The sequence below is a fragment of the Pleuronectes platessa genome, chromosome 16 (genome assembly GCF_947347685.1).
Source record: "Pleuronectes platessa chromosome 16, fPlePla1.1, whole genome shotgun sequence".
In the NCBI taxonomy this organism is placed as follows: domain Eukaryota; kingdom Metazoa; phylum Chordata; class Actinopteri; order Pleuronectiformes; family Pleuronectidae; genus Pleuronectes; species Pleuronectes platessa.
The window spans coordinates 17,631,215-17,645,945 of NC_070641.1; the positions used below are offsets into that span (position 1 = coordinate 17,631,215).

At 45.8% G+C, this 14,731-nt stretch overlaps 1 protein-coding gene across 1 annotated transcript; it reads left to right on the forward strand.

Moving 5' to 3' along the window:
- The first annotated feature begins 966 nt into the window (after positions 1 to 966).
- Positions 967 to 11,078, forward strand: cacng4b (calcium channel, voltage-dependent, gamma subunit 4b). Its single transcript, XM_053443874.1, has 4 exons — positions 967 to 1,189; positions 9,177 to 9,260; positions 10,096 to 10,236; positions 10,552 to 11,078. The coding sequence occupies exons 1-4, from the start codon at positions 967 to 969 to the stop codon at positions 11,076 to 11,078; spliced, it is 975 nt and encodes a 324-aa protein (XP_053299849.1).
- Positions 11,079 to 14,731: the final 3,653 nt, after the last annotated feature.

The window sequence follows — 14,731 nt, forward strand, 5'->3', positions numbered from 1 at the left end:
GATACTTTGTAAATTATTCACATTTTTTATTTATTTCTCATTATTGAACTGTTTTTTTGTCAGAATGCAAATTGACAGTGTTATTATTGATGAATTCATCTATCTGTCTATCCACCTGTGTGTGTGTGTGTGTGTGTGTGTGTGTGTGTGTGTGTGTGTGTGTGTGTGTTAGTCTTGTACTGCTCTCATCAAGCATTTAATTGCTTTTTTAATAGTCGTTTCCGCAGGGAAATGGATGTTTGGCGTTAGTGCACCACAGAGAGAAACACCATTGTGTCAGCCTGTCGTTAAGTATCTCCCCCACTCCCTCAGCCTCACCCCTGTGACAGCTGACTCTCTGGATGTTTGGTGATAATCATTTATTCTGAGACTAGACCCTGGTTTGTTTCTGTGATTAATATTTCTCCAAAATTATTTTTCATTTAGAAAAGCATTCAGTGGTAAATTAAGATGTCACAGACATAAGACTTTTTTTTTATTTCTTTACTCAACAGCACTCCCCTCCATTGGTTCGATTTGGTGAGGGTGGGGTCTCACTTAACAGCCATTGACGTAGCCCTCTCTGTGGCCATGGCTATTAACAGAGACGCAATCAGTGTGGGAACAGAGGGGAAAGTGTTTAGAGACTAAGATAAAAGAGGGAAACAGAAGAGAAAGATGTGGTGAGGAGGTTTGAAGGCGTCTGAGTTAGTGCATGATGTTGCTGCCCTGCTGTCCTGTGCGCTTCAAACCCGTGTGGAGCTTCTGGAGTGGACACAACTGGTGTCATCACTCATCCACAGCAGCAGCCACCAGTTGGGATTGAGCATCAGGTGAACGTGTCGCTCATTCTCCAGTCCACTTTCAGCAGATTGGAAGAAATCTGTGCATACGGACCTGATCCATTATGAGCCAAGGATCCGCGCCCTGACGCGCTCCGGTGCGTGCACGCTGGACCGCTGAGAGTGTGGACTAGTATGAAGCGTCATGGCTTGGTGTGACCGCGGGGTTCAAACGCTGCTGGCCACCGTGGGGGCTTTCGCTGCCTTCAGCCTGATGACCATCGCCATCGGAACGGACTACTGGCTCTATTCGCGGGCGTACATCTGCAACGCAACCAACGCCACCTCGGATGACACCCAGTCGCAGCCCAGAACCAAGAGAGGCGATCTCACCCACTCCGGGCTGTGGAGAATCTGCTGTATTGAGGGTGAGTCTATTCTCACTTTTGATTCATATACGACATGAAAGAAAGTATGTTTATTATATATGTGGTGATTCAACATTGACCGCAACGATGTTAAAGAACCACTTTTATTTTCCCAAGGAGGAATCTTTCGTTTCTGGGTGCGCGCAGCCACTGGAGCGCACGAGCCAAGCGCTCCCTTTACGCACGGCAGATGCAGGGAGATAGGCGCACGGCAAGAAACACATCACACGTGTGGAACAACTTTCATTGGCTATAGATCAGATGGAAAAAGTGTGGATAAACACGCGAGTAGGGATTTTTTATTATTCACTGGTGAAGTGGCAGATTAAGGGGAATCAAACGCACGGGGTACCACTATACGCACTCAGCTCAAACTCTCTGTTCACTGTTCCATCACATTGTTCAAGCCCAGACCCGCACAATACATATGGCTGAGTGAAGGATGAGGTGCCAAGCCGGCGCGTCTGAGCCCATTCACTTTTGAGTCAGGAGATGTGCGCGCTATCAGTCAACTTTCATTCATGTCTCCATTGTATCCGATGCTGTTGCTTGGCAACGTCCCTGAAATTGCTATGGAAACATGCCCAGTGCTTTAAAAATAGATGACTCCGAGTTCACGTCATGTCCATGCAAAACAGAAATTAATACTTTTTGTAGAAGTTGAGAGAAACAGCTTTGATTTCAACTTTTCATCCTTTTGGAAAACATGTTTTGGATCATTTTTACGCAGTAGATGTTTGGAAGAGAGTTGCGTTGGCTGTGACGTCTCATTCATTGACCAACCTTTTTTCCCGGCCACCACTTCACTCCTGAGCTGCAGCTCTACATGAGTGAGTTAACGTGACTGGTGGTTTTCTTCATGGCACAAACGTCTGTCGTGACGCAGAGAAAAACCATGGAAACTGCTTCACATACAATGAAAACCTTGCAGCATGAAAGTGAAGCAAAACTATTAAAGAAAAAAACTGTATTTTACTTTAGAGACATTTTAGAAATATATCAAAACCGACTAAATGTACCTTTAAAGTCATCATATATAGAGAATGCAGAAACGCCATGTGTGTAATTACAAACTCTCTGTCAATAATTTTACATTAGTAGTAGAGTTCAAATCTGTGTGTCTACACACTCAGGCAGGCACCACGTTATGTACAGAGACTGAATATACAGGAGGAGGTGTGGACCATGAACAGCACATCGTGTTCCAGCAGCAGGTTGAATGGAGCTGCTCAGAGACCTGAGAATAAACCTTATCGTCATTTCTGGAGCAATATTTTAGATACAGAAATAATATTCAGAGGCCACATTCGAAAAATTTAATTTTCTGTATTATCTATTGATCATGTTGTTGTTTGTGTGGATCTACAGTGAGGTGTTTTCATTCATTCATTTAAAAAGCCACTGAACCACTTTGTGCCCTTCGTCCTAGAAGCAGCTGAATATGTTGCAACCAAACAGCAAAATAAAAAATTTGCATTACCTTAAAAACAGTTTTTGTGTAGGACCAGGCGTCTGTAGTTCATTCTGTGAATTGTTGAGTCACATTTTTCAGATTTAAGAGACTCGCTGTCGTCTGTGATCAAACAGTTTCTGCCGGCTCATCCTGTGCCAAAGCCGGACACTTAAGACACACGCGAGTAACAACCTGACGTGTTATGACACTTTCATTTCCTTGAGAGTCATGCTTGGCTGCAGGTGAACTTCCGAGACCCCGAGAGAAACGACAGTACATCACAAACACCGGGCTACTGTTATGTCAACCGTGATTTCCCATCAGGAAATAACGTGGGGGAGTAACTCGTGGAAGTGGATTAAGGACAGCGGGGGACTGAATCGATGTTGATGAGGCCGGGGGACAAAGGACCGGCTCCGTGCAGTGAGGCGTCTTTTGTCAAAGCACAATTTGCACAAACAAAGGCAGCGAGTTATCGTATCGTTCTCTCCTGTGTTAATAGTTTCACTTCTGTGCTTCTGCTCAAAGCTGCAAGCTGCTGGACGGTGGCTCTGTTGTCATGGAGACTCATAAGTATAGAGGAGAAGACAAGAAAGGAAGACCCCCCCCCACCCCACCCTACACACACACACACACACACACACACACACACACACATCTCTCTCTTTGCATAATGACGAAAACACTGGCTGGTTGACGGGGGGGTCGGCTCTGTGCGAATCACAGCTACTGTGGAAAACATCAGCACATTTGGCCCGAACAGATTGAAGCGACTCTTTCTCTCAGCTCAACACATTGTGATAACACCCTCCAGCACCCCCCCCCCTTCCTCTCTGTCTTTCACACAACCACATAATGAATGTGTTCTAGTGTTGCTCGTCACCCCTGCAGCGATGTGTGCGTTTCCTCTCCCTCAGCAGGCGTGCATGACCTTTAAGGGACCGGCAGGAACATGTTGGATGGAGCGACTTTACCGCGAGGTCAGGGCCACCGTCACTCAAGCAGTGCTTTTTCATTTCTCTGGATTGTTTAGTTTTCCTCGGTTTGTCTTCCCACATGGATTCGCCGAGGCCAGGGTGGCGCCCTTCAGTGCAACTCATTTGCATGGGAGTCGGCTGCACGCCAGAGGCTGCTGCTTATGTGTGACTCCGAGGATATAAATACTAGTTCTTACAGTGGAAACTAACCTTATGAATAATCCAATTAGCAGGTACATATCTACGGTTAACATCCAGATGGAGGAGGGCTGGCGTGAGAGGCGGAGCAGAGATGGCGGGGGGCCTTGCTCCACGAGTCTGTAATTAAAATGCATCAATTGAGAAAGCAAAGCAGGGGCAGAAATTAACCAGCAGGTCACAGACTTCCACCTCAGTCACTCTTCTGCTCGATGTGCACCCTCTGTTTATTCATCCCTTTTTTAACTTTAACAACTCCATCCTCATCACTCTCTCATCTGCCCCATCAAAGCTTCCTCTTCTGCTACTCTGCCTTTTCAATGAACCCTCTGTCATACCACAAACCCTCAGTTCCTTTCAGTTATTGGGCCATTTCATTTCACCTCCTCTCCTCCAAAGGTCTGTGTAGTAGCATGCAATTCAATAGGACACTTTGATAAATACACTTAATGACTTTCTTATTGAGAGTTAGAGATCGATGTCGCTCACTTGTGCGCGCACTCAGCATGAAGCTAACTTTAGCTCTGGACAGGTAGCAGGCGAGCTGTTTCTTCCTGTTCACCGTCTTTGTGTCGAGCTAAAGCTAATGGCAACTGGTACTAGCTTCATAAATCAATATTCAAACAAAAAGCGAGATATATTTTACAAAATGTCATGCTCTTCGACATCTATGTACATCGTGCGTACATACTGCGTAGCTTCGATGCAGGACCATGAATTGGGCTGGAGGCTGTGGGTAGACTTGCTTGTATATGTACACATTGTGGGTGCCTCACATATCCTGTGCCCCTTCGTGTACAATCTCAGAAATGTACGCTACACATCTGCAAAATGCAATACACGCGTGAATAACAGGGGCCGTGTGTGATAGGTTCATCAGCAACAGAACTCAGGGACATTGTTGATTTCAGGGCCTCACATCCCAGCTGGTGGCGCCGCAATTGCTTTTCGGCCGTCGGCTCAGAGGGAAACACAAGCTGCCCTCAACCTGGCTTTCTATTCACAGCATGCAAATATGTGCGGTGCCCTCTAGTGGTCATTCGCAATACAGAGCAAGTAGGTGAACAATGCACGATGCAGCTTGTCTTCTCAAACGCGTGGATAAACATTTTCTACAAATCACGATTAATGGCCTAATCAATATATTGATATTGATAAGTATAATAGATATATTGAATCTATTCTTGCTTCACAGTTGCTTTTTGTGATGGGCACCAGGTTTACCACATGATGATTTGGAAAGGGGAAAGACAGGAATTGCGGTTTAACAAGAATAACCATATATATTGCATTATTTAGTAGGCCTATATAAATTGTATTTTACTTGCTTGCTACTATGCTTTTAGTCTCAAGTTATTAACAATGCATAACAACGTTCACAACAGAGAAGCTACATGTGCCGATGGATGTTACATTTTCTCCCTAAAATCTGGCCCCACATGCAGAGCTGTGTTTGACGAAATTGCAGCCTGTTGAAAATGTAATTAGCAAAGCGTCAGTCCCATCAACACTGAATCACTGATATCTGCACCAAATTGCTTCTCTTATTTCCCCCCTCGCTTGCACTGAAAAAAGGTTTGTTGTGATTGCACAACAGCACTTTTATATTCTGCTCTGGCGTCCCCTGTTTCCAAAGTAATAAATGTGTGAGTTGTGTCGCCTGTGCATGTCTGCGTTTGATATCAAGTCGCAGAAGCGGTGCTCTATCTGTTTACAGCTTTATAAAACCTAATCATCCCTCCGCCACAGAGCGTTCTCCCTCGTCAGCGGTCGCACTCTCCGTCGCGGATCTGAAAGCAAGGAGGATATTAACAGGGGGGGGGGGGGGGGCAGAACAATGTGCCACCACCCCTAATTGCTTCCGATGTGTTAGGTGTTGCTTTGCCGAGGGTGTATCACCCACCGGAGGCAACGCAGCTCAAGTGAAATGCAATATTAAAGTCACTTTTGATTGGTTTATTCATCAATCTATTTCCAGAGCTATCGCCGAGTGAAGCCGAGGGACCGGAGGCCCGTGCCACACGGAGCTCGTTGTCATGATGCACTGAACTCCTGGAATCACCGGAGTGAGCAGTTGTCGGATTCAGTGAGACAATGCTATTGGTGTATTCCCCTGAGGCGGCTCCCTTATTGGCCGGGCTAATTCAAAATAATGACGACGTGCATCATCCTGTTTCCTCCATGGCTCCGCCGCTTGTGACAGCTGCTCCCGACACAACGTGCGAGTCTCCGCGTTGTGTTTGTGTACTGTTAAGTGGTGACAGCTCTGTGGAGGGGAAGGGGGGGTTTGTCTCTTATTGGGCGGGTACCGAACTACAATGAAGATGTCAAAAGCGTCCTCGGAGAATGTTTATGTAAATGAGCTTATTAAAGACTGACAGCGGTTGGCATGGTGAAGAGGAGGTGATGCTCGGCGTGGGGCTTGGCGGCTCCAGTCAGGCCCAGGGGAATCCATTACCCCCCATGTAATGTGTTGACTGTGAGGGGTTAACTCACAGTTTGTCACAACGCGATCACCATGAAACAAACCCCCCCCCCCCCCCAAATCTGCACATGAAACACTTTTTTATCATCTTCGTTCATCATCAACACGTTCAAAACAAGTGCAACACGCTCCTGCCTGGACTTTAACATTTGTTACTTTGCCCAACTGACCATCCAACCTTTATTGCACTGTCCTCGTTTTGTCCATTTAACGCTCTATCTTTCCTAATCTCTCCCTCGCTGCTTCCCTGCTATCGTCCCCCGGCTGAGTCTCTCTTACATGTGACCACCGTCCCCATCATTCCTCCGCTCTCTGGTGTTTCATTTCCTCGCACCTCCATCCCTTGTTTAATCTCCACTTCCTCCCTCTCTTCCCTGGCAGCTTGTCAGTATTCAGACTTTATTTCATTTCATGGAGAGTCCATCTGACCCTGCACACACACACACACACACACACAAGCTAAACATAGAAATTGAGCTGATAACTGTCACTCATAAATCACAAGCCTCGAGGCCGGGGCTTATAATCAGATTCCAAATCAGTTGCAATATTGTTTTCTGTTTCTTCCAATCTATATCACACACACAAAAACACACACACACACACACGCACACACACACAAGACGAGGCAGAGGAGTGGCTGCTGTTTAGACTCATACCGTGTGCACAGGTCAAAATTTATCCTTGTGTTTCGGGATGAAATAAACAGACAACTGTCGACCCCCCCCCACACACACACACATACACACACCTACTTACAAAATGTGCTTCTAAATGCAGTTACAAGCAAGCGTGTGGTGTTTACACAGCAATTAGCAGGATAGCAAAGGTGTCTGTATTTCTGTTATCTTCATTCATCATGTTTATATCCAACCTTGTGAGCCGGATGTGTGTGTGTCTGTGTGTGTGTGTGTGTTTGTGTGTGTGTGTGTGTGTGTGTGTGTGTGTGTGTGTGTGTGTGTGTGTGTGTGTGTGTGTGTGTGTGTGTGTGTGTGTGTGTGTATGTGTGTGTTTTACCAGGCACACAGTCTCACGTCGCTGCCTGAAATAGCTCACAGCCCTTTTTTTGACTAGACACAGAAACTTGTCCTCCATTTCCACCGAGCGATTTGATGCTAATTAATTTGATGTCCCTTATTAAGCGGCAGACCCAGTTAATGGAAGCGAGCGTGCCCTTAAAAAGCTCTGCAGCAGACAGCGATGGCAGCGCCGCTCACCCAAGGGCACCTGGGAAATGGAGTCGACAGGTGTCTTTCGCTCGTCAGCTAATGGGATGGTTGACATTTACACCACGGTCGCTCGGCTCTAATCTGCTGCCTTTTACGCCATTAGGGATAAAAGGGGTTCTTTGTGTTTTTGAGGTGGGATAAATAAAAGTCATTGGTGCTTTGAGAGATGCAGGCTAAGTTTAAATGAGGTTTAACCAGCTGAGCATTCACTAAACTCCGTCATCATCACACCTCGATAAACCTGAGCTGCAGGTCTGGACGGCAGGAGGAAAGAGGAGTTATGGAGTGCAAGAACCAAATGCTCGACAGGCGGATACACATGAACAGACACACACACACACACACACTCACAGAAAGAAAAAAGCTGATATGCTCATGTAAAGCTATGCAAATGAAGCCACAGCCCAGCCCACCTTTAATAGCGTGGGTGTTGTTTTGCAGAATGATGAAGTGTTGAGGGGGATCACAGCCCAAATGGTGAACGAATAGCCAAAGAGCTCCCAGCATTACCACCACTGCACCGAGTACATCCATTAAACCCACCAACCCCAACCTCTTCCCCCCCGAGACAAGGTGTTGTTTGTAGCCTTGCTCGATTACTGCAACAGGCTTTTTTTACTTCTCTCACTCTCACCCTCCGGTTCTAGCATTGAAAGCTTCCGGCGCACAGTCTTCTGTTGTTCAAATAGGCTTCTTGCCCCCCCCCCCCCCCCCGTGATCATCAGTTTCAAGTCAAAGGTCAAAGTCTCACCAGCGGTTTGAAGTGAAAACCACTGAGTGTAATGAGTCAATCCCAGAGAAGATGTAGCTTTTTATGTGCTACATGCAAATATCCAGCTCAGTCAATCCAACCCAGTCCAAGAGGATTTAATTAATGACTAGAATGAAGGGAAAATGTTTATTAGAGTGTTTATTAGAAAATGGGAACAGCTTTGAAAGGACGATCCACAAGTTATTTTCACAGTGTTGATCAATGAATAACCATTGCCTGCTTCGTAGTGTCACTCATTGCTAACAGTAGACCAACCAATCACTGCCCAGTTAAATGAACAAGGCCGTGTTTTCCTTCTGTATCCCGCTGCTCCTGTTTCCTCGCCTTAGCACGTGAAAAGTAACAAGTTGGTCTGAGGGGCGACCCCCCCGCTCCATCCTCCTTTGTCTGAGGGAAGACAAACAGCAGGGTCTTACTCCAGTGGACACAGTGTTACGTAAACAGGTCCCCGGCCAAGGGCAGCAGCTGTGGCTCCGACTCGGCCGCGCACATCCTTCCAAGCCAAGAGCAACCGAACAGAGACTGAGAAATGAACAGAGAGAGTGTGACCCTCTCCCAGAGCATCGGATAAATCCAGTTTAATTTCAGTCTGCTTGAAAAGACAATTGGTTGTGTTGTGTTCAGTTGTGAGTATTTGATTGTGATGTATTCGGTTGTGCTGTGAGTATTTGCAGTGCATTTTCTATTTGCTGCGCTTGTGATGGGAAAAGGATGTTTTCACCATTTGCGTGTTTTTCTTTAGTTGCAGTGTGTCGAGTTCTCAGGTCCATGGACTCATCCCCCAGTTCCTATGCGACTGCTACATCTCCTCGATGTGTACAGTCTTTCATTTTTCACGTGGAGACTCAGTCTTTCTGTCTTTCTGTCCTGCAGGTATCAACCAAGGCAGCTGTTACAGAATCAACCATTTCCCTGATGACAACGACTACGACACGGACAGCTCTGAATACCTGCTGCGTAAGTGCATGAGCGTCTCTTTAGCTTTTCAGGGTAAAGGGTACACGTCTAATCACCCAGCGGTTAGAGCAGTCTCCAATCTCATTTGTCTTGAAGACTCTTTTTGCAGCAGCAGCATTAAAATTCAAGGTAAAAACAGGTAGAATCAGAAACTTGTGATTAGTCGTTAGATTCAAATGGAGATGTTGAATCACTAGAGGACCTCTGTTTGAAGCACAGTCAACTCAGGATCTGCCTAATATGCAGAAAGTAACAAAGAAGACTTATCAGACTTTAGACAAAGTCCAACCTCAGTGCATCAGGACGGCTGAATAAAAGGAGGGCTTAATAAAGGACCTCACAGCTGAATACGCTCATCCATCTTTGGAAAGTTGTAGAATGGCAGAGTGATTCATTTCTGGGGAGGTGATAGTGAGTCAGAGCTCTTGTTACATCCCACAGCTGATTAGCAAAGCTTTGTCACAACAAGGCCCCAAAGTATAAATCATAATGGAGTTCTCCAAAATGGATGGAGAGGAGGCGGAACTGGAGAGATGAGGGCTCGGCAGGGTAATGGAAATTCAAATGATTTAACGGAGTCTCCTTTTTCTCTCACAACCTGTGTTACTAAAAGAATGAGCAAATCCCACAGCCTGATTGGTTGTGATCAATCTTTTTATGGATCTATGGATCTGTTAAATGCTTTATAATCGAATCTAACGATTGATGGATCGAGTCATTCATTTGTGTCTGTGTTTCACTAACTAGCCTCTCCGTTGTCCAATCAAATATCGGTCAATGAACAGTGTTTGAAGCATTCACCGTGGCTTACTTAACGATCCCTTTGTCTCTGCAGGTATAGTGCGTGCCTCCAGTGTGTTCCCCATCCTCAGCACCGGCCTGCTGATGCTGGGGGGGCTGTGTGTCGCCCTGGGGAGGGTCTACAACAAGACAAACAACTATCTCCTCAGCGCAGGCATTCTCTTCGTGGCTGCAGGTGAGCTGGAGGGTTCCGTGCGGTGGGCGATCGTGTTCGGGGGCGGGGGGGGTTCGATAATGAACAAAGGCGTCTTGATGTAGCAGAGGTGCAATCATAAAGACTGAGGGTCAGGATCTCCAATCAAGTGCTGAGGATGTCATTAAGTGCGAGTCCCGTAATCATTGGAAGATGAAAGTGGGAGTAAGAGGCTCTGATTGTCACTGACAAAGTCATAACTGATTGTTTATACTGTTTTATCCAGGTCCTTACGACCTTTCTCTGAATTTTCTTTGCTCATTTCTTGTCTTTCTGTTTCATTTTTTTTAAATCCAGGTCTGAGCAACATCATCGGAATCATCGTCTACATCTCCAGCAATGCAGGAGACCCCAGTGACAAACGTGATGACGACAAGAAGTACACCTACTCCTACGGTTGGTCCTTCTACTTCGGCGCCCTCTCCTTCATTGTGGCCGAGGCTGTGGCCGTCCTCGCCATCAACATCTACATCGAGAGGAACAAGGAGGTCCGCTGGAAGGCGCGGCGCGAGTTCATCCGCTCGCTCTCGTCCTCCTCGCCCTACTCCAGGATACCGAGCTTCCGCTACCGCCGGCGGACGTCGCGCGCCAGCTCTCACTCCACGGAGGGCTCGCGGGAGAACTCCCCAGTGGCCGGGCTGAAGGGGATGCCGTCCTCCAGTGGTGCCATGGACGAGCTCTCCATGTACGCCCTAGCGAGGGACAGCGTGACGGACAACACGTACAGCCCTGAGCACGAGGCTGCTGCCGAGTTCCTCCAGGTCCATAACTGTTTTCCCAATGATTTAAAAGACGGGGTGAATCGCAGGACCACACCCGTGTGATGGAGCATTTTGCCGGGCTCGAGGACGACCAGGAAATGATGACAAAGTCTCAGGGCGGACCTGCTGGAGCCCGAGCGCCTGTGATAGCCTGCCATGTTAGAGGCCCAGTTCTCAGAGACTGGTTCCTGTGGGAAATGAGCGGACGGAGGCCACAGGCCAGTCAGCTGGATGGAGGAGGAGCCGTTTGAGAGAACTCGATTATTTACCTGCTTCTAGGGACCATCACAGCAGGGTAGAGCTGCCATTGTCTGCGCCAATGCAAATTTTGTGTTATCTTTAAACTGTGTCAAAAATACTTAGTTGAACAGTGTGTGCATCACAGCCCTTGATTGTGTAATAGTTTGTGTAATGAGAAAGTGAAGCATTGAGCTGTGCCAATCAGTGGTTCTCTACCTGTAAGTTATTTAACAAGGTGCTACATGGAATCTCCTCTGCAACTTGAAAGTGTTGGATTTATTTGTGTATGTATGTGTGTGTAGTTCAAAGTGTGGACCTCTCTCCAAAGCTATATAGTGTCCTCATTACCAGCTTGGTCCTGCCTTACACCCACAGGTATGAAAGAAGAAACCCGGGGCTCTGTCTTTACTGTCTCATAGGATAAAATATGGCCTTTTAAACAAATTATAAATATTTTTAAAGCATCTTTTTTTCCCAGCGTTCACCGTCTTAACAAAACGTTTTGGCTTGCTGAATTGTAGCATATTGAATGTTTTGTATTTTAGCACATAGTACAAGTCAACCCATCCAGTCCTCCAAACATAAGCCGTTTTCAGGTTTCCTTTCACACATGTAGAAACGCAGCAGGAGAAACAGAAACGTGTGGAGCGTCCAGGTGAGGGCTGATGCAGCAGGCAACTCTGTGAAGATCTCATGTTTTTGTTTACAGCACATTGACAGCGGTCTCAGCCCTCATCTCCAGAAACTGTCTTGACATCTTCATCAGTGTTTTCTTCCTGTATTTTCTTCTGGAGATATTTGTTTTCTTTTTATTTATTTCTGCGCGTGCCACAAACACCATCAACCCACTGACTTCCTTGCTGTGAATCTCCTGCTGTGTTCCTCACTTCACCTGTTGCAGACTTTCTACAAGGGGACTGGCCAGAGAAAGTCCGCAGAACATCCAGAGGCTCTCACTCGGACATTTGCATTCACACACTCACACAGCCCCTCTTCACAATGTCTGGAGGATCTCCGGGGCTCAGTGTCTGAAAGCAGCTGAAGGATCTATCTCCCCTGCTGCCTCCTCCTTAATCCTATTCTTCTCTGACATTTGTCGGTGGAACACCTCCTCTTATTTTATTCACTTTTGTAACAGTCTGCCATCCTTCCATCACAACCTCTCAATGGATGTGACATTGTGTATGTGGCTGTCACAAAGGGGGGGGGGGGGGGGGGGGAGGGGGGGTGGTTCCCCAGAGCTGTGGAAACGGTACGGGTCAGGACTTCCTCTTGCTGTGAGTGGATCCCTGGCAACCGTGGTGTTAAATGGATAAGGATCAGGGTCAGGGCGGAGAACGCATGTCTGTCCATCACACTGCCCGTTGAGTCCATCCGGCTGCCTTCTCCCCCCCCCCCCCCCCTCCACACTCCCATGTCAAACCAAGACAGAGGCAGAGGGAGCTGTCTGCAACCACGTTCCCTGAAGGGATTCTGCTCTAATGACAAGACATGCGTGTCTACTCTCGTCCCCACACGTCCATCTCTGCTCTTTCTTTTAGTTCTCTCAGGAAATACTGTGTTGTTGTGGCAGGTTGAAGGCTGTTGAAGTCCTCTCCTGCGTCAGTGGCAGTGCTGCGGGGGAATGGACCAGTGACAAAGACAAACCTGGTGAAAATTACTTGAGGACCAAAAAAAAGAAAAAGAAAACGCCATTCCTGTATGTAGAAAAAAGGCTGTGAGTGAGTGTCTGCTTCGTCTTGTTCCAGGAACCAGCTGGGGAGGGGTTTGCTTTTTTCTGAGGGCTATTCAGTTGGTTCTGGTTTGGCAAGTGAGCTCACTCCACCACACATTAGTATTTGATTGTATTTAGTGTGTTGGATATTCCATTAGAGATACCACCTCATGTACTACACTGGGCTCGTGTAAGAGTCAGCCGGCAGTGCGATCCATTCTGAGTGTAGACCCGACACACTCTTATACTACAGTGTGAGGGAAAATATCAAAATGTGTTTGTTTGTAATGTAAAGCTGTAAAGTTGTATATAAAAGTACAATAAAAAGTATTAAAAAAAAAGAACACAAAACAAGTTAAATGTGCAAAAACATAAACAGAAGCTTCAAAGCATTTTTTTCAATGAATGTCTTCTTAATAATGTTTTAATGCAATCTTGGTCATTCATCAATTTAAACATCTTATATTCAGGTTTAACAAGCTAATATCACTAAAGAATAAATTAACACTATTGAATATTGTTTTTTGTGTGTGTGTACTTTACTGTATGTTTTCATATTGATTCATGTCTTACTCTTGTTGTGAAATAAGCGCTTGGTTCATTTTTGTCTAGAAATAAACACAAATACACATTTTAGCAAACACACACAGACTGGAAGGTTTTAATTGGATGAGATGCATAATAAAATAAATTACTTTAGATTTAATTACTTTACAGATTTTTTCGATTATTACAACAATTGCTAAGAAGCATTTAACACAAAGCACACAGGAAGCAGGTGTGACTGTTATGGTTTGTCACAGATTGAATATAAAGATGTAAGACATGACTTCTCAACCAAAAGTGAATCCAAAGCCTCTTGATCGCCCCCTGGTGGCGGGCTGCAGTATGAGTTAAGGAAATCACTCCTCCTCCATGTTAGCAGATGGGACACGGACCAATCTAAAATGTCACAGTACACGTCAAATGCATTTTTCTCAAAGGTTTCTGTTATTTTATATTTTTGTGTTTTCTATTAGGTTCGGTTTTAGTTTGAGTTATTCGATGCTTTAAGCTGGAGGAAGTGGAGACGTGTCGTCCATGTTTATGTACAGTTTATGGTGAGTCATAAACAAAAGCAGAGAACAAAATGAGAGAGCTGATGGTGGCGCTATGGCAAATGTTATGTTTTTCAGATCTTTCATTCTGAAAAAAATGTGGTGGAACAATCAATGAACAGATTCCACCGGCACTGCTGGAGAAATTAATATAATAATCGTTCATTCAAAAATATCTAAAATGGAATTATATAGCATTAATGACAAATGACAAAAGCTGCATTCATCTCAGTGGGGCTTGTTTTCCATTGAAGACAGTTCTTCAGCTGTCTGCGGCTGACCTTCTCTGAAATCCTCCTCATTTCCTCTGCACCAGTCTGAATCCCTGTTGCCTCAGAATGAGAGATGAGCTCCTTCAGCGCCAGAGTCTCTGCTTTGTTTTCCTCAGAAACTAAATCATAAGTCAGCGTCGCGCTAATGGCCGAGCGCTTAGTTCTGAATGTTAAAAAGACGTCACTCTGGCTCTGAGAGATGCTGCCCTGCCAAAATGGAACCATTTTTTCAAATCCCTTTAGAATCTCAACAGTCAGCCGGCTGATTGAATCAGTGGGCACAGAGAACCTGAGAGGTGGTGGGCAGAGAAATTGGGCCGGAGGTTAATGTATAATTTGCCACATCATGTTTTTACTTCTCAAAGCAGAATGAAAGCTTTAAACACGTCAGTG

Excerpts from the sequence above, each read along its gene's own strand:
- cacng4b (XM_053443874.1), top strand. The coding sequence starts at position 967 with ATGGCTTGGTGTGACCGCGGGGTTCAAACGCTGCTGGCCACCGTGGGG. Across the intron at positions 1,190-9,176 it reads GAGAATCTGCTGTATTGAGG|GTATCAACCAAGGCAGCTGT; the intron begins GTGAGTCTATTC and ends TCTGTCCTGCAG. Across the intron at positions 10,237-10,551 it reads CATTCTCTTCGTGGCTGCAG|GTCTGAGCAACATCATCGGA; the intron begins GTGAGCTGGAGG and ends TTTTAAATCCAG.